This window comes from Hibiscus syriacus, unplaced genomic scaffold, assembly GCF_006381635.1.
Source record: "Hibiscus syriacus cultivar Baekdansim isolate YM2019G1 unplaced genomic scaffold, ASM638163v2 tig00110418_pilon, whole genome shotgun sequence".
Lineage (NCBI taxonomy): Eukaryota > Viridiplantae > Streptophyta > Magnoliopsida > Malvales > Malvaceae > Hibiscus > Hibiscus syriacus.
Window position 1 is genome coordinate 698,651 of NW_024062730.1, and position 20,289 is coordinate 718,939.

Sequence of the window (20,289 nt, forward strand, 5' to 3'; positions counted from 1 at the left end):
AAAAGAAAAGGGTAAACTACGTACCTAAACTATAAGTTTTTATCTTATTTAACACATAAACTTCTAATTTTTTTTAAATCTTCACTTTGTATTTTATTTTAGTGTCTTGAAATTAAAAAATTTATGTGTTTATTATCTAAACTATCAGTTTTGGTCTATTTTAGTGTCTTAAACTTTCAATTTTCCCCCCAAAATTTAACATTGAGTTTTTAACAGGGTACTAAAATAAAACAAAAATTAAAATTTAGGTATAATTTTGAAAACTTTAAAAGTTTAGGTACTAAGAGTCAAAACTGATAATTTAAGTACTAAAAACGTAATTTACCCAAAAGAGAATGGAAACATTAAGCCGCTTCTTATGATCCAACCTAAAATAACTCTCTACGGCCCAATTACACTTGGATTTATTAAGCCATATGAATATTTCGTTCTTCAAGCAAAGACTTGTAAACTTCATGCAATTTAACCTAACAGAAAAAAGCTCAGTTAATTAGGTTGAGTTATATTGGATTTAAGTTATTTTAACTAGTCTCTAAGTAAAAATATATTGTGAAACGTTTTCAAATGTTTTGATCAACTGTTCCGGATCAGATTTTATAGAGACTTGTTATGGGACGATCCTCCAAATCAGTTTGCTCCATCCGTAGACGTCAAGATCCAAACTCCTAATCATACTTAAGAGATCTAGTGTATCATCCCACTAAATCAACTGGTTGCTGGTGAATTGGATAATGAATATTGAATGATCATATATGAAGTATAAATATGGCATTGGAAGATTTGTTTAAGGGTCATTCATGCTATTATCCCTATATTTTTATATGAAAGGGTTTAAATAATGTAGAAAACTAATATTTAATGCCTCGTTATGAGTAGGGTAGTAAATGAGACTAAACATATCGTGAGCTACTCGAGATCGACTCGATTAAAACACGATAAATACTAGAATCGAATGGACTCGACTCGAGTTCTTAACAAGTCAAAACGAGCTACTTGATACCGGACTCAAAAATATCGCGAGCAACTTGAAAATATAATATTTTGGGATTTTATTTATTTTTAAATAAATTATTAATAATATTATTATTTACCTGTTGTTTTTTTTTTCAAAAAAAAATGTAATATAAAGTTTTCATATATTTAAGGTTCAAGTTCAAGTTCGAGTATGAGATTGAGTTTCAATTGAATTAAGTTTAATTTTTTCTTCATTTCGAGCTTTTATGAGCTTCAGTTCATGATTTCGAGTTTGAGTCGAACTTAAAAGCTCTAGGCTCACAAATTATTTAATCGAGTCAAACTCATCAATACTCTAACTCGACTCGTTTATAGCCCTGATTATGATGATTTGAATTAATGAGTCACATGTAAAAATGATGAGATACAGAAGAAGAAAATACCTTTAGGCCCCGTTTGGTTCAAGGAATGTTGTATTACCGGGGGAATGAAATCCTCATTCCCGCGTTTGGTTGGCCGGTAATCCCATTTTCAGTAATCTTTCATTACCAACAGTGGATTTTTTAGAGTATATTACCGGGAATGTGATTACCCCATCCCCTTATGTATTGTTAGATTACCGAAGTTTTGGAATAAAATACCCTTAATTTTTTTTCTTCAAAAATATCATTCTTCTGTCGTTGAATAATAAAAATTTTACAAAAGTTAAATTATAAATTTATCTTTAAACTATTTTGGATTTAAAAAAAATCTATAATTAAAATTTTATATAAAGTTAAGAGATTAAAATAAAATTTTACACTTACATTAAACCAATTTATCTTTACAATTTTGTAAAAAAAATTATATACATTTTATTAATTTAAATTTTTTAAAGAAAATATATAAATTAATTATAGTAATATTATAGTAGAATTCAATTTGTTAAAAAATTAAATATATAATAAGGACAATTTAGTTAAATATATATTATAATAATCTTTTATTCCTTTAACCAAACACGTTAATCTTACATTCCTGCTAAACTAACAAAACACAAAATATAACATTCACAATAATCTTATTCCCTGATAATCTTTTATTCTTATTAGTAATTTTATATTCCGTGAATTAAACGCTCTTAACACACCGAATTTATTTAATCGATAAATCATATATACATATTATTTTTGTGGGGTGACTGCGGTAAAGGACTTTGTCACTGTAAAAAAGTGAAAATGGACAGACAGCGAGTCAGTTCACCAGACGAATGAAATTCACAAATTGTCTTGTTTTGTGTGATCTGACCCGCACTATTGTACTACCCCAACCACGATTTTCCAATATTTTCAAATGGTCGATTTTGACAAGATAAAAAAATTATTGTTATTTTTAAAGATTTTAAATTTAAATATAAAAAATATTAAAGTTATAAGTGTTTAATGTTAAATAAATAAAAATTATATTTAAATAGATATTATATTATGTATACCTCAAATTTAAAAAAGTGTAAATAAACTAAGAGAATAATTATTGTAATTTTTAAATAAAGACTTATTTAATTTATGTTTTTAAAATATAAATTTATTTAATCATAGTTTTTCATATAAAATTCATCGATTCATTTGTTTTTTTCTTTCATAAATTTTAAATATAATTATAATCTTATATAAAGAAGAAAGAAAAAAAATACTTATAGTGGATATAGATAGGGATATACGTAAAATTTTATGTTATGGTTCGGACTTATATTTAAGGGGACAAACTAAAATTCCAGGGGAGAGAAAACAAATTATTAATAGAAAATACATAGAAAAAATTTAAAAATATATGATAATTTTAAATTTTCAAGGGGAGCGATTGCCCTACCAGTCTCCCTCGGTCCATCCTTGAATATAGAACCTATGACCTAACAAAATATGATGAAAAAAAATATGTGCACCTTGTCAACCGACCAAATGTGCTAACTCCGATTCATTTGTTTTTTTTGAGTAAATTGCACATTTTGTACCTAAACTATCAGTTTTGGTCCATTTAGTACCTAAACTATATTGTTTTCAAAATCACGCCTAACGTTTAGTTTTCATTTCATTTTAGTAACCCATCGTTAAAAACTTAACGTATTTAATACATAAACTATCAGTTTTGACCCGTTTTAATACAAAACTTCCAGTTTTTTCAAAACTTAATGTAAAATTTTGAAGGGTTACTAAAAGAGTAAAATAAAACAAAAACTAATTTTTTTAATGACGTGTATTAAAATAAAACAAAAACTAAACATTAAATATGATTTCGAAAAGCTAAAAGTTAAAGTATTAAAATGGATCAAAATTGATATTTAAATACTAAAACGTAATTCACCCTTGTTTTTTTAGGTATTGTACAACATTGAAAAGAAAAACATATCATTTTTCCCACATGGATTAAAATAATAAGTACTAACTAATATGCAGTAAGTTAGGGGGAGTTTAAATATTTATTATAATTCGGAAATTAAAACAAAGCACTTGAAATTCCAAATGAAGTAAGTGGAGTGGTCCCATTTGTGTAGGCTTTTCGATTCGAACATGGTGCATCTCTTGTTGCTCCTGTGATTTTACTCTCAAGTTTTTAATCTTAATATTTATTTATTCATAAAACTATAAATTATTTTTATTAAAGTTAAAGCAGATTTAGAAAATTTAACGTACGACAGTTTTAATATACAGTTAAAAAAAATATGTTATCGAAAATATTATTATTTTTTATTAAATCACCAACGATCACCAACCTAGAGAACTGTAAAAACAGCGCGTAGGATTGAGGTTGTCAGTGTTTGATTATGCTGGGTTCTTTTTTATTAACATTAATTTGAAAGATTAATGTTTAAAAATTAGTATTTTAAAACACTTGGAGGTTAGCAAGGACTTTATGGAGTCATTAATCATGTGAATATATATACTTATCGAGCGAGTCGATTGCGAGTTATGTATTATTCGATTTGTGCTCGTTAAAACTTTTAGTATTGGACGCGTATTTATTAAGCTCATTGCTCGTTAAATTCACCGAAAATTTTATCTTATTTTTTTAACAATTGACAAAATCTACTGATAGTATATAAAGTTTAATATAAACCTAAATTGATAGATTTAACTAAAAACTTATAAAAAAGACATATGAAACAAATTTAAAGTTTAAACAAGCTGCTCACGAATTTATCGAGTCAAATTAAATTTTATTATACTTAGCTCGTTAAAGCTTATAGCCAAACTCAAGTTCGAATTGAATTAATCTAATTCAAATTTTTACCGAATTTTAACTAAATTAAATTCGAGATATTCAAGAACTACTCATCTCATTAAACATCATGCTCAAAGATTGAGATTTGAAAATACGATATGAGTCGGCTGCCATCCTTGTTTTGTGTGAGCTGACTTCCGTTTAACATTATTGTACCATGAACAATTTCCTAACAATTTGAAAATATTTAAACCACTGTCGTCTTTCCTTTTACATTATTGGAGCGGTTGATTCATAGAATTTTCCACTTTAAATTTAAGTGCTAATTGGGAGACGATGATTAGCTGGCCTAAATAAATACTATCTAATTAGAAAAGGACTAATTTTGAAAATTGAAAGCACTAGCATGGACTGATTATACGCAAAAAAATAAAACAAATATATACTCAATTAGGGGTGAACAAAACTCGATTCGACTCGAAGAATTAATTTTTTTATTTTAAATTATTAACGTCGACTCGAATTTGATTCGATTTTTGAGTTTGAGCCGAGTTGAAATTTGAAAATTTCAACATGCTCATATACCATTATAGAATACCTATGTAACTTCGATTATTTATTTTTACTAAAAATGTACTCTCTTTTTTAATTTAGTCACTTAACTTTGCATTTTACTCGATTTGGTCTTTTAACTGTAAATGTTTGCAAATTCTTTCTTCTTATCGATTCCTTAACTCCTTTAAACTCTCATCAATATTTCATCATCAAAATATTTTTTTATTGCGAATATATTTTATAAATTTAGATTGTATTTAATATATTGAATAACATTATAACACGAAAATTATATAAAATATATATCTTATATGGTTAGAGAAAATCGAAAAATTAGAATCAATCCTTACCATAATACATTAAATAATTATATTAAAATTAATATAGAAACTTGAATAATTGGACTCAAATTTCTTAAACGCGAAAAAGTTTCAAGTTAAACTTGAATTGTAAAAAAAACGACTCATCAATTTAAATAACTTAAAAAAAATTTATTCAACTCGATCGAATGCTCACACCTAACTATTAACGCCGAAAACCATTAATAATTAAGTATACGAGAAATAGGAAGAAACCAAGAAATTAAATACAAGGCAAAATCAATGGTTGGGGGAGACAGGCTCAGGTCCCCATAAAAGAAAAGAGGAGAAGGAAATAAATTTAGGCAAAACACCGACACCGGAACAAATGAAGAAGCAATATGCAGCTTTCATTCTAATATTTCTTCTCATTCCTCTTAACGAGGTTGCACGCCTGCCCTCTCTTCCTTTCTTTTTTAAACTTTTTATTCAATATCATATTTGTATTTTTATGGCTCTATTCATTTTATATCAAGTACTTGTATGAAGTGGCGTATGTGTGTACAGTGGTGGATGTATATCGAGCCAATATGTCCACATTGAAATTTAAATTTCTTTATATTAGTTGTTCATTTTACTGAAGATATTCATCCTATACGAATTTATTTACATTAATTGTTAATTTTATTGAAGGTGTACATCCTAAAATATTATTTTCGACTTATACTCTCACTGTTTTGGTCATATCTCATGAGTTTTGTTGGAACATGACTTAAATACTAAGAATAAATATCGTTTAATTTACAAATCCAATATATATATATATATATATATATATATTTAATGTTGAGTGTATTTCTACATGTATAATGTAATATGCTATTTTTTGAATAGTTTGAGGTGATTATAAAGCAGTATATGTTTATAATTTTTTTTAATCATTGACAACGAACATAATCCTTATGGACGTAACTATTTAAACTTGATATAAGGGAGTACAACACTCCCTTTATATTCACATAGAATGGCCACGACTCTAATCCTACGTATTACGTTTTCTTTTTGGTATTACTATCAAAATTATGTTTATTATAAGAATAATCCTTTCAATTTAATTATTTTATATACAGTGCCAAAATATATTTATTTTTTTATTTATCTGGTGTAAGTACAAAGTAATGATTATTTAATAATAACTCTTAATCATTTGACGTTAACTAACATTCCGAAATAACAACAATTGGTCGGCTTTATTTAAATGATCCAATGTCTAATTTGGGTAGATAAATAGATATCTAATACATTGATTACTCATTTTATTTTTTTGCTTGGGTTGAGGTTTTTCATATTTGTCTCTTTCCTAAATTCCATGCCATTAATACCGTGACCTAAAACAGCCTTAAAACACACAACAGTCCCAGTACCTCTCCTCTAACCTCTAAACTTACCGTTGCAGTTTCAATTTTGAAAATGGCAACACTTTTTAATTTGATTGTTTTGCCAAATCTACCCCCACGTAATGCATAATCAATTCTTCATCGTGCCCCCACCTATATTTTCCTCCCACCCCTTCCATCAAATTCCTTTTAAAAACAAAATTTCTGTTAAACAAGTCCAAAAATTTCACAGTAATGCTTAGCTTCCATATCCACACACCATACTGTCATTTCATCAGATGTAAAACCAGACACCATAAACAGGACAAAACAACCTCTGTATTTATTTATTCATTTTTGTTTCAGACAACTTTAAGAAGAACAGTGCATCTGTGTTTGCAAAATATTGACAGAACTCCCAGTCTCCCACCGTCTGTAACTAAAACAGTACCCAATTATAGAGAAGTTCTTAAATTTTCTAAATCCAAGTCTTTTCGAAACGAAAGCAAAGAGTTATTTTTTTTTTTGGCATGGAGAGGATGTCAATGGGAACAACTATAACGAGGAGAGCTAAATGGCAATACCCACCGGCGCAGCCGACTCCGAGAATCATCCATTTGCCACGGCGGCCTCGAAGGAAAGCGCCCAAGGCGAGTCCTTCGAAACTTCCCGGTAAAGAGAGGAAAGGGATGGTTCTGCAGAGCTTGTTTGATCGAGGAGGGACTTTTAGAAGGGAGAGTGTTCCGGTGTTGGTGGTGAGTCGGAGGGAGAGTGACGACGAGATGAGAAGAGGGAGGGTGGCGGCGGAGGAGGAGGAGGAGAGGAGAGTTGACCGCGGCGGCTGCGTAGCCTTTGTTGAAGAAGAGAAATGGAGGTTCCAAGCTGAGATGTTGAGAACCGAGTGTAATTTGCTGAGGATGGAAAGGAAGATCGCCGTTAAGAAAATGGAGAGAAGAAGGGTGCACATGGAGAGGACATTGGAATCCGCTGCTCTAATTTTACTTTCCGTCGGTTTCTTCTTCTCCCTTCTTTTTCTGTTTTGATCTCGAGAAAATATTGCTTTCTGACTTTGATTTTAGCATTTGGTTTACAGGGAAGAAAGAACATCTGCGAAGGAAAGAATGTAAACATGGCATTACTGGACGAACAGATCAATGAATTGGTCGAGAACATAGAGAATCTGCAAAAGAGATCAGTTGTTAAAAACATGGAGGTAAAAAAATTCAGTAACTTCGATAAAAAACCATATTCTCTCCGGAAACAGCTAGAAAAATCTGGGTTTAAAGGAATATCCAATGAAGAACAATGCGTGAAAGAGATTCGACAGATGGCCGAAGCGAGCTTGTCGATCAAAACCATCAGCGAAGAAGATGTTCATAACCGCAATGTACGAAACGATTCGGATTTGCAGGTGGAGAATTTGAGAAGAAAGATGGATGGATTGTCGAAGGGGTTTTTGTTAGAGGAATATTCAGATTTATCGTCTTCTTCTTTACAACAATCATGCAAAGTAAGTTCCTTTAATCATCATCAATCATTAACAACAATCATATGAGTTCCATTTTTGCATTAGAACACTTGGTTTTTCGCAGGAGAAAATGTCCCATGGGGCACGAGTGTGTTCAGGGCATTGCAAGGCAATAGTGCAGAGGGTTGTGGATCAAATTCGTGCCGAGACCGAACAATGGTCACAGATGCAAGACATGCTGGCTCTGGTAAGGGATGAGATGGAAGAATTGCACGCGTCTCGTGATTTCTGGGAAGATCGAGCACTCGATTCGGATTATCGGATTCAATCCCTGCAATCTACCGTAAGATTTTCACAAGCTATTTAAGAAGTACAAAGACAATCACACATCGTTTCTAGTTGCTTAACATGTTGGTTTGCTTTCATTAGGTGAAAGAATGGAGACAGAAAGCTCTCTCATCCGAAGCCGAGGCTAACGAGTTAGAGGCACAAGCATATGTTCTTCGTCAAGAGGTCGAGAGATTGAGGCAGGAAAGAGAGCCAAAAACGGCAAGGACACGAGTTGCTTCTTCGATCAATCGAGAAGCACAAAGCGAAACAGAGAAGAGGGTACTCGTGTGTCGGTTAAAGGTTGACGATCAATACACCGCCGGACTTCTCCCGATCAGACGGTCACCCCTTGGAGACATCAGTAACATGTCAACCTTGAAGAAACAACAGCAGAAGCAGCATGGCGAAGGAATCATGCCTTCATAAAGAGGAACTGAAACGTTCATCGTAGATGATCCTACTATCCTATATGTCGAACACTCGGTTCATCGTACATGAATCTCGCGGCCGATTTCGAAGCTTTTCACTGGTTCACTGCTTCAATCTTGCCTTCAAATGGAGTCTTTAGAGGGAAACCAGGGCACGCAAAAATGTGTAAATTTGAGCAAGAACAGAATCTTGTGCTGGCTGGTGAATTGATGTTTGCTGATGATAAAGGTCTTGTGAGAAATTAGTACATCTGATCTGATCAGTCTTATTAATGACAGCAGTTAAATATTAAAATTTTATATAAAGGATCATTTATTTTTAAATATTTGTAAATTATATATTTATTACTAAAATAATAGTATAACATATCTTTCAATAAAATATTAAGAATATTATTTATAATCAAAATAATATTATAATATTAAATCATACTTGTAGAAAAAGATTATTATTAAAATAAGAAAATTTTGAATTGTTATATTATACTTTTATTTTAGTATTTAAAATTTTTGTTTAAAATTAAAATGGTTATTTATATCAATTCTTTTTGTGGGAACTCTCACCTATCCAAATGAAACAATTTTTTTTATTAATCCGGATAACTACAAGGTAGTATTAAAATGAAACGAAAACTAAATGTTAAGTATGATTTTGAACAAATTAAAAGTCAGGTACTAAAATAGACCAAAACTAATAGTTTATATACTAAATGCGTAGTATACCCTTTTTTTTATAATCTAATAGACTAAAGGGCTTTGTATAAATATAATACCCCCACACATTCAAAATTGGTTATCTGATTCTTGATCAATTCCAAATCTTTGGTTTTAATTCAAGAAACAAATGCAACACCTCTGTATAAATACCCCCACACATTCTTCTTAGAGTTTCAAGACACATTTATCTTCAACAATGGTGAAGAACAGCTCGATCCGAGGTGGCCGGAAGATCGAAATGAAGAAGATAGTGAAGAAGAGTAATCTGCAGGTGACCTTTTCTAAACGTCGTGCGGGGCTTTTTGAAAAAGCCAATGAGCTTTTCACGCTTACGTCGAGTCCATCGTCGATCGGTTTCTCGCTCCAGACCCTTCGGTTCATAACATTAACGCGCATCGTAACGTTATCGAAGCTTGTCCTGATGTTAACATCCGTGAGCTTAATGCACATCTAGCACAGCTTGTCGAGATGTTGGAAGTTGAAAAATGGAATGGGGAAGCACTCGATGAAGTAAGGGAAGCTGGTCGAAGGCAATGGTGGTGGCAAGCCCCGGTCGACGAACTCAGGTTGAGTGAGCTCCGACAGTTAAAAAATGCGCTCCGGGAGCTGAAGAGAAACGTCGGGAGACGAGCTGATTTGCTGCAGGCTGTGGTCGAGTCGAGCAATTACCGGCCATTTTTGGTCCCCGGAATTAGTGATTTTGGCTGTGAAGGAAATGAAATGAATGCTGCTCCTTGTATTACTCAAATGTATAAATTTGATCAGGACCTGTATGCAGGTTTTTGAGTTTTCAGCAGGATCAAAGTCAAGAATTTTATGTTGGGATGTCAAAACGAAAAGGATTAAATCATAAAAAGTTGAGTATTTGGGGGGTAAAAATGCAAAGTAAAACTTGTTTATGTGGCAGCAAATAAACAAAAAAAAAAATTGTTGTAGAAGACAATGCAGTAAATTTTTTTATAAATTAACGATATCAGGACCACGTAATTTTATTGATAGATAAATTGTATTGACTAATTGAAAGATGTTCGTGTATAACGTAACGATGATTTAATGGTCTTGGATACTACAATAAAATAAAATGTCAATCACCTATTGAATTACCGTAAAAATGAGTTTAGAGGTTCAAAATTTAAAAGAAATCGAGTAAGATATATGATATCAAAAAATAAAAATATTATTAAAAAGTTAAAATCATTTTGGTATACGACGTCAAATAAAAGAAGGAAATCCAAATAAAAAATCGTCTTCGTATTAACTTCAAAGTGGATCGTAAATCGAACACAAAACAAAAAGTCTCCAATAAAAATATAAAATCGAACTCCGAACGAATCAAATAACCTTATACCTTAATCCCTAAACTTGACTAACACTAATTCCAATCCACATTCTTAGAATCAGCATCTTCATCTGATATATGATTATTTTGAGCTGACAAATCCAAATTCACCAATGGCTGAACATACATATTCAATGGTACAGGTGGTTCCAAATTCCCAACGCTGCTCCAAAGATCTTGCTGCTCCATCCCATCGTCATTCAGATACCACGTCGGAAACTGCGACGAAAACTGCCTGTCGAAAACATTCTGTAAATCGCTAAAGGATTCGTCGGCCAAAGATTGGTTCACGAAGCTTCCCGTGTTGAAATAATCGTTGTAATCGATAACGTCGTCCGAATCGATCATCTCTTCGTTCGGAACTTCAGGATTCTGAATCGACAGGTTCGTCTCATCGTCTTTCGCTTGTGTTTTTCTTGGTTTCTCCTGTTTTTTGTAGATCCGGCATAGAACCCAATCATCCAGCTGCAAAACTAGAAAAATGTCGATCAATAAGAAAAATTTAGAAAATATAAGTTTTGGGAAATTTAGATTAATACCCTCATCGCACTGTAACCTGCCCTTTCTTTACTGGGCGAAGGAGGATCGTTAACTCTATACTCATGCATTATCCAAGAGGTCTTTGTACCTTTGGGAGGTCTTCCTTCGTAAAAGACCAATGCCTTCCGGTAGCCGATTATTTTATCGTCGGATCGAACTCCCTTATCTGCACCGGTGGCCTTCCAGTATCCGTTATCGGCCGCACGATTAGGTCGTGTTCCGTTCCGATATTTTTTATCTCTAGGAGTGAAAAAATACCATTCTTTTTCTCCATATTGCTTGTGTTTTTCTAATTGACAATGTATAAAACAATCAGATTAATTATTTTCGATGGAGTGATTTAATATCATGATAATACCTGCAAGTTTTTCAGGATTATAACTATATAAATTAACTTCCGTGATCCTGTTCGGAGGCAGAGGTAAATCCATGACTTTGTTCTTCAAGTAATGAAGAACGAGCTCTTCGTCGAGAGGACAAAATCGAAATCCCGGAGGAAACGAATCGAGATAGCGATCGTCGGCATTGTTGCCGTTAACGTTCATGTTCGGTTCATCTTCCTCCAACGCCTCGACAATGACTAGGCCGCGGTCGGGGGGTGCATGGTGGAGAGACGGAGGTGGGATGTCCATAGGTGATTGTTTGATGTTACAAGACTTGGGTTTCTGCTTAATTTCAATACTCTGTTTACCAAGAAAGAAAACATGTGAAAAACAAGCAAAAATATATAAATGAGACTGAGAATTCTATGTGAAATCAAAATGTACATAACTCTGTTTACTAACAAATATATATAGTTTTTTAAAAAAATAAATATATAATTTGATTTGTTTGTTTTAATTTATCCTATAATAAATATTTAATCTGATTTGTTCGTTTTAATTTATCTCAAAAAATATCTTTATTTTTTTAAATATTATCATTATCTTATCAAAAAGATTTAAAAGTTTTTTTCCCCAAAATCTAATATCACACGGTTATATAAATAGTTAAACTGTTTTATTTGTTATTAGATTATGAGATGATTTTATTTTGAATATCAGATAATTTTCTAATAATAATACATCTAATCATCTATATTTACTCATTTCAATTAATTTTATTTTAATTTAAAATAATTTAATAAATTAAATCCTCAAAATTTTATTTTGAAATTTTAAAAATTTCAGGAACGAACTTGAACTTATAAAATTCTAAAAAAAAACAAGGTAAAAAACCCCATTTTATTATATTTAAACAAGGTAAAAAAAAAAAACCATTGCTCGTAGCTCATATACCTTAGCCCATTTACTGCTTAAAGAGGCCTGGTTTCAGGAAATTAGTTCAAGAATATAACTTGGTTGATTTAAAAGTTAGGCCCTTATTTTGTTAACCCTTTTCCAGTATCTTGTGTTCCCAAGTATCACATTTTAAACGATAAAATGGTGATTCAACCGTGAACGATCGTTACCGAATAATGACAGTCTGATGTATCACGTTAGGATAGTTGATTTGGCACCCTTAACCCACGTTAGCACACTTTGACATCAAATATACATCAAAAGTAAAATGGAGTTTTTTTAGTACTGGTGAGTAGAACAGCAAAATGGGTGAAGAAGAGAAAACAAAGCAAATTACGGAGGATAAATCTTCTTTGATTTCTCTGTCTCATTCTATCAAAGTTTTCAATGTTAAATGACAAGTTATTCGAAAGCAGCTGAGGAGTTGAGTTCTGGGTTGATGGTCATTGACACCTCTGGTTCAAGCTGTGATTTTTCTTCCATCTTGGTCACTGTAAACGAATGGTATGATCTCGCAAGAAGATGTGTCGAACTTTCTTATAACGGGAAGCTCTTGATTCATCAAAGATGGAGATCCTTTGTGGTTTTAGGGTCTCCCTAATTCGACTTAAGTTTTCTCCTAAAGAATCACAATACCCCCCCCTCTTCCATCACGGTTTCCCTCTGGAAAAGCCTTTGTATCAACTACGAGATTCACTCCAATGGCTATAGTAACCACTGTTCCAACTCTTGGTCTTTCTGATACCTTCTCTAAATTGAAAAAACATGACAAAGTAAGCATTCCCCCCGTTTTTTGACTTCTCTGATATTCATTTACTGTTGTAAGTTGAGTGTAAGAAATTGATTATATTGGTTTATTATGAAATAAATATTCTAACTTTATATCATGTTAATATATTTTTGTGTGTTATATTTTTGAGTTTTTAGTTTAATTTAAACTTGTGTTTGTGGAATCATGGGTTTGTTTGGGTAATATTCCTTGCTGGGTTGATTCTTTAATGGGTTGTATCAGTAAAGTAGCTAGAGTTTAGTTGATCATTTTTCACGACTTCGACTTTCATTGCCTTATTAGATTGGTTTTGAGATTCTAGATAGGTGACTTGGCTTTATTTGGAGGATGGAGGATGGAGGATGGAGGATGGAGGATGGAGGAAGGAGGAAGGAGGAGAAGGAAGGAGGAGGAGGAAGGAGATGAAAAGGATAGGGTTAGCGGGAGGTTCATTGTCAAGTCAGCAAGGGATCTTACGACAAACAATGCGTTTGGTTCGATAGAATGTTTATGAGGAAATTAGAATATGTGAAGTAATTAGAATCTGAATCTGAAACCTGTTTGGTTGGCAGGAAATTGAATTGGAGTCTAATTTCATATTCTGTTTGGTTCGCAGACATGTCAGATGAAATTGATTTCATTAATGTAAAATGACAGAATTGCCATTCTTATTTTTTTTTGCTTAATTTTAATTTGTTTTATAACTTACATGTAACGATATATTATAAAAATTTTAAAAATATTAATTTTTCAATTTATTGATTGATTATTCATTTCAAAAAATTATAAAAATCATACTAATAAATATTATAAGTTAAAATCATCCCAATTATGGATGACATCGGGTTTGGTCAGGTTTTTGGTCCACCCGACCCGACTCGAGAACAAGGGAACCTCCACCCGACCCGACTCGAGAACAAGGGAACCTCCACCCGAGACCCGACCAAAATAAAGTTTCACCCGACCCGACCCGAATATATAAATTAGAAACCCGACCCGACCTGAAATAATAAAAAAATTATTTTTATTCAATAAAAATAATGACTTAATTGAAAAAATTATATATAGAAAGATATTATTGTAATTATTTCTAAATATATAAGGTAAAATTATATATTTTTTTGGGTCAAGTCGGGTATTTTTACCCTAAACCCGAACATGACCCGAATATCACACTTAAAAAAATCCGACCCGACCCGAATATCAAACTTAAAAAAACTAGACCCGACCCCAAATTTTTTTTAAAAAATCCTACCCGATCCTGAATTCTTTTTTTAAAAAACTGACCCGAACCGAATATCAAACTTAACAAAACCCAACTCGACCCGAACCCGATTTTTTTTAAAAAAATCTGACTCGAATACCAAAAGATTGATGAGTGTAGTATAGTCAAATTTCACATTCCCTCCTCCAAAGGATTTCAATTCCATCATGTTATGGATGAAATTTACTTTTCCTCCCTTGATGGAATTGCATTCCAATTCCCCATTTGAAAACTTGAACCAAACATGGGAAAGTGGTGGAATTAGATTTCAATTCCCCATAATTCCAAGAGATTACAGCGAACCAAACGCTACCTAAAAGTTAGATGATTGTATTGTAAGTTTCAAAAGTTGGGTTACCAAAATAAAAGCATGCTAAAAGTTGGATGACCGCACCCCTAGCACTCCCCTCGGCCCATCCCTGTCAGCCAGAACATTCTGTCTAAACTCGAAACAAATCGTTGGAAGCTTTGTTAGGGGTTTAGTAAGACCAACTACAACTTGGTGGTGTGAGGCTGGAACATAGTTTACTTGAGTTTTGTTGGCCACCTCTTTTTGAATAAAGCACATATCGAGCTCAACGTGTTTTTATCGAGCGTGGAAGAATACTCCGATACTCGGCCTCGGTCGTTGATCTTACCACCGTTTTCTGAACTGCAACTTCACATTTATAAGAGCTTTGGAGCCTGAGCTGCAACTTGACTAGCTAGTGTCTAGTGGAGTATTACATAGCACAGAGAGAATAGAGCTGCAATAAAATGATCAAGCTTGTCGATACTAAAACAAAATAATCGATGACAACTCTATTTTTTTCGAAAATATATTCTTTTAAATCGAAACCGATTTAGCCAAACCATGTGTTGATCCTGAATTTGGGGGGCAAAAACGTTATGGAAGAGAAGCAATCCTTTTGAAACGCTATTAATAAAGCACGTGGGAATGATTCGGACAATCAAATTTCAACGTGCAAAAATCTGCCTCGGTTTTTCACCACACCAAATGCGCAAAACACTGCACACGCACATGACCGACCGACGTCAAATGAACTTCAAAAATCCAAACCAAATTCCCAAACACAAAAACCCAACAGCAAAAACACACCCTTTCTTCTCCATTCGGTTCATGTTGGCTCTCTGTTAGTGGAACTTTAACAAAAGAACAAAGTCGAAACATTTTCATTCAATGCGTTCATATTAAACAGCACAGATGAAACACAGATTTCGTAGCCGTTCTTTCCTGGACTTGGCCAAATTATCTGCTCTTTCGGGTCTGGTTCTCTTGATCTTGTACAAGTTCTTGTATAACCCTCGAAGCAAAGACTCGATCGATGTTTCGAAGCGGATGGATATGAAGCAGCCGAACACAAATGTCGAGCCTTTGCATCATCCGACCGACCTCAGTCACGTTAAGTTTGTTCTCGTCGGCTGCACTGAAACATGGCCGACGAGAAGACCCTACACCGAATCCTGGTGGAGGCCGAACAAAACAAGGGGGGACATCTTCATGGACTCACGTCCGCCTAAACAGTTCCTCCCTTGGCCCAAAACTTCTCCACCTTATAAGATCAATTCGGATGCCACGAAGCTGCCGGTGTACCGGAAGCTCGCAAATCCGATCGAGGCCCGGATTTTTCGATCCGTTCTCGACTCATTTAACCTTGGGGATAACCAGGGGGTGAGGTGGTTCGTGATGGCCGACGATGACACTGTCTTTTTTCTAGAGAATTTAATTGAGACGTTGGCGAAATATGATCATACCAAGCATTATTATATAGGGATGTATTCAGAGTCGGTCATATCGAACTTCCTTTTCGCATACGACATGGCGTACGGTGGTGCCGGATATGCTCTGAGCTATTCACTGGTGCAACAACTTGCCCCATTGATGAATGATTGCCTGGAAAGATACCCGTTCAGCCATACCAGTGACCATTTGACATCCTCTTGTTTATTTGACTTGGGGATTTCTCTTACTATTGAACGTGGTGTTCATCAGGTAATTACACTTCTGTTAGTCGGTCCAAATTTTAGAGTATCTTATAAAGTAACATTATATCCTAACCTTTCATAAAATAATCACTTTAATCTTTATTTTTTAAATATTTTGACCCGAATATTTTATTTTAAGATTAAATTTTCTCTAATAAGCACTTGACCAAAAATCAATATTTATTACTAACGTGAGAAATTTTATATGTCCAAACTAATGATATGATATATTCTATATCATTATTTTGAACACATGACAATATAACATAATCACTTTAAACATATGACAATATCACGTCATCACTTTGGACACATGATAATATTATATCATTGTAATTCTCATCATTTATCTAAATGGTCATCTTAGTTTATATTCTTTCTTTTAAGTATTTTAACCCTTAATATTTTTAATTTTTGATTAAAATATTTGAATAGAAACCGTTAGTTAATTATCGATCAATACATATTATTGACGTGACATTTTCATATGTGCTTAATTGTTAACGTATCACGTCTTATATCATTTAAGGTGATGACGTGATATGTACCATGTCAATAATATGCATTGAATCTCATTATCTCTAATTTCTTAATATGATATGAGAAAGTGCAGATTGATCTTCTGGGTGACATATCGGGCATGTTGTCAGCTCATCCGCCGACACCAATCATCACGCTTCACCATTTCGGCAACATAGACCCAATCTTCCCCAACAAGAACCGAACCAACGCGGTCAAACACCTGATGCAAGCAGCCAGAGTCGATCAATCACGGCTAGCACAGCAAACAATATGCTACGACAGGCGCAACAACTGGTCCATCTCCATCTCCTGGGGTTACTCGGCTCACATATACGAGAGCATCATTCCTCGGAGCATTCTGAAGAAACCCCTCGAGACATTCAAGCCCTGGAAAAAGGGTCCGCCCCCGTTGTTCATGTTCAACACCAGGCCCGTCACAAAAGATCCATGCCAAGCTCCACATGTGTTCTTCATGGAACATGTCAGGAGATTGAAAGGGGATTCGCTGGTCCTCTCTACGTATAAACGACGAGCTCCGCGTCAGTTAGGAACTTGTTTGTTCTCCGGAAACCATACCGCCGGCGGCATCAAAAGAATTCGAGTCTTTTCGAATGCAACTGTTCGCAAGCAGGTTCGTATCGGACACGAATGACATAAATTTATCTATAGAATTCATTCTTATATTGTTCTTTTCATTTTTTTCAGCCTGGAAAAATCGAATGCTGCAATGTTTTGAATATGACTGGCTCGAATATTATGAACATCAAGTTGAGGGAATGTAGGAAGGGTGAAGTAATTGCATAGTTGGGTGATGTTAGTTCTCTTGTTCATCTTACATGCTATACGGTTACAGAAATTAATCTATGCTGATAGTTTAATTTATAATTATATATTTTTATAAGAGAGGACAAATAAATTTAAATTATGAATTAATTTTGTATTTAAAATTTACATGTAAAATTTAAAAAAAAAGTTATAGAAACAATTAATTTATTCTAGAAACTTGTTTTAAAGTAAAATAAATGTCTTATTATACACATTAACCATGTAAAATATGGGTTGAACTCTAGAGTAATCGAAGGTGTCCTTATAGATGAAATCATGCGACGCACACTGGCACAATAGATATACCAAAGCCGAATGGTCGGTAAAATGGAAAATTTGCTTTATAGTCCTTAAGAAATCATTAAGTTTCAATTTGGCACAATAGAATCCCATGGCTTTTTATGTAAAAGAAATTTGTACATTGTTAGCACGGGTAGTCTTAGTCTGGTAAAAGAACCTCTTAGGTCCCTCTTGAGTTCGAAATTTGATAAATTGGTCTCTCTAAAAAAAATTAATCATGGTCAGATATCGAAAGAGAGCAACGCGATAATAATGCATTATATTAATTTTAACTGAAATTAAAATCAATTTTACTAATAATATTTACGTATTATGTTAATTTGATCTTCTTCTTTTTTTAAAATAAAAATTTTAAGTTTTAACATTTACAGGTCAAAATTATGTATTAAATTTTTAAAACCACATCAAATTAACATATTGTGTAAACACTGAGACTAAATTTGATGGACATATTATCGAAATTAACATCCAACATTTACTAAAATTATTATTTTAGTCTTTATTATGCTTTTGGAGTATTTTGTCTCAACATTTCATTCGAGGCAAAAAAATCCCTATATGGATAAAATTCATTAGCTAATAAACATTTAATGCTCCAAAATATGAATATTTTTACCTTAAAATAAGGCATTGAAAGTCGAAATGTTATAGGAAAGAAAAAACAAATAAGAGCCAAAGTGCAGGCCCGACCCTGAGGGTAAGCGAGGGGGGGGCGACCGCTTAGGGCCCAGGTTTGGAGGGGGCCATTCTTATGATATAACATGCCTCCTGACATGTGTTTCACACACTTATGATTTACCATTTCAACGAGCTTATGATTTACCATGCTTGTTTCTGACATTTCAACGGGATTCAACGGAGGGGGCCCAAGTTATTTTCCAATTTTCATTGATTTTTCAATCTGTTTCTGAATACGGCATGCTTCTGGCCGCTCCACTATACACTAGGGGCCCTTATATTTTATACCATGCTTGCACCCATTTTTTTAGGGCCCCTTATATTTTATTTTGCCTAGGGCCCTTAAAATGTCAGGACCGGCCCTGCCAAAGTGACTATTCGGCCAAGTGTTAGTGACCTTTTTCTCCTAAAACAAAACGTTAGAAGCTAAAATGCTCCAAAAGAATAATAGGGGTCAAAACGACCATTTTAGTAAATGTTGGGAGTTAGTTTTAGCATTAAGCCAAAATGATCATTTAAACATTTCCAGGAAACTACATTCTGACAAATTTTGAAAGCGAAATTGCTCTTTTGATCACATTTAAAACATACAAAGATACTCTCTAGTGTTGGACTAAAATTTTGGTTGTATCATCGGCAGCACCACAAACACAATGCTTCCTTCCTACAGGGGAAACACATCTTTTCCCCTTCCTACAATGACTGGCAACATATGTCATGTCTATGTTAGATTCCGTCTACACATGCTTAAAAGATTGGGAAATTACCTTATGTGTCCCGAGGCCCGTCGAACGACTGCGCCTTTCTGAGGTTCCAATGCAGGCCGTCGTGGATGCTGCGTAGAAAGTCATTAGTAGAATCGACTTGACATGCTGTAGGCACAGGCCAAGGTGCCATGCTGCACAAATGAGCATCCCCAGCAGCCAACAGTTTCCGGTAATGCGCAAATGATGATCCGCCTTTCTGCAAGGGTGTTAGATCGGTAAAATTTCCTAAAACGGTGTCTGACAGATAATTAATTCCTGCCAGGGTGATTTTTGGATAAAAACTCCGGCATTCTCTCAAATTTTTAATTAAAAGTACATAAAAATATTATTAATATTAATTAAGATATTTATTTATTTAAATTTTATAGTTTATTTTTTAGTTCTAGTTATAATTTATCATTTGAAAATTAGATTTCTCATTTTTTTCCAGGTATGGTATAACTTTTTTAATAGTTTAATCTGACTACAAAATAATATACGTTTATAATCTTTTTTTATTTACAATACATATTCTAGAGACATAATTACTCGAATTTAAATCTTTTATAAAAAAATATTATTATCTTTTACTACTGAGATCACTAATTTATTTATAAATACAATATATATATATATATATATATATATATGATTAATCTGGAGTAAGTACAAAATAACATATCTTCAAATGCTCATACACATGATATTCATGATG

The 20,289-nt window shown here is 33.3% G+C and overlaps 2 protein-coding genes and 2 pseudogenes across 2 annotated transcripts; 3 read left to right on the forward strand and 1 right to left on the reverse strand.

Moving 5' to 3' along the window:
• The first annotated feature begins 6,759 nt into the window (after positions 1-6,759).
• Positions 6,760-8,750, forward strand: LOC120124479 (annotated as a pseudogene).
• A 771-nt stretch (positions 8,751-9,521) lies between these two features.
• Positions 9,522-10,111, forward strand: LOC120124412 (annotated as a pseudogene).
• A 586-nt stretch (positions 10,112-10,697) lies between these two features.
• Positions 10,698-13,135, reverse strand: LOC120124413 (NAC transcription factor 29-like). Its single transcript, XM_039143098.1, has 4 exons — positions 13,121-13,135; positions 11,563-11,887; positions 11,204-11,493; positions 10,698-11,129 (listed from the first exon to the last, which is right to left on the reverse strand). Exons 1-4 carry the CDS (start codon positions 13,133-13,135, stop codon positions 10,698-10,700), a joined length of 1,062 nt encoding a protein of 353 aa, XP_038999029.1.
• Positions 13,136-15,721: 2,586 nt separating this feature from the next.
• Positions 15,722-17,519, forward strand: LOC120124415. The gene is made up of 3 exons (XM_039143099.1): positions 15,722-16,510; positions 17,117-17,423; positions 17,512-17,519. The coding sequence occupies exons 1-3, from the start codon at positions 15,722-15,724 to the stop codon at positions 17,517-17,519; spliced, it is 1,104 nt and encodes a 367-aa protein (XP_038999030.1).
• The last annotated feature ends 2,770 nt before the right edge of the window (positions 17,520-20,289 follow it).

Excerpts from the sequence above, each read along its gene's own strand:
- LOC120124413 (XM_039143098.1), bottom strand. Across the intron at positions 11,494-11,562 it reads TAATCCTGAAAAACTTGCAG|AAAAACACAAGCAATATGGA; the intron begins GTATTATCATGA and ends ATTGTCAATTAG. Across the intron at positions 11,130-11,203 it reads CAGGTTACAGTGCGATGAGG|CTGGATGATTGGGTTCTATG; the intron begins GTATTAATCTAA and ends CTAGTTTTGCAG.
- LOC120124415 (XM_039143099.1), top strand. The coding sequence starts at position 15,722 with ATGAAACACAGATTTCGTAGCCGTTCTTTCCTGGACTTGGCCAAATTA. Across the intron at positions 16,511-17,116 it reads TTGAACGTGGTGTTCATCAG|ATTGATCTTCTGGGTGACAT; the intron begins GTAATTACACTT and ends GAGAAAGTGCAG.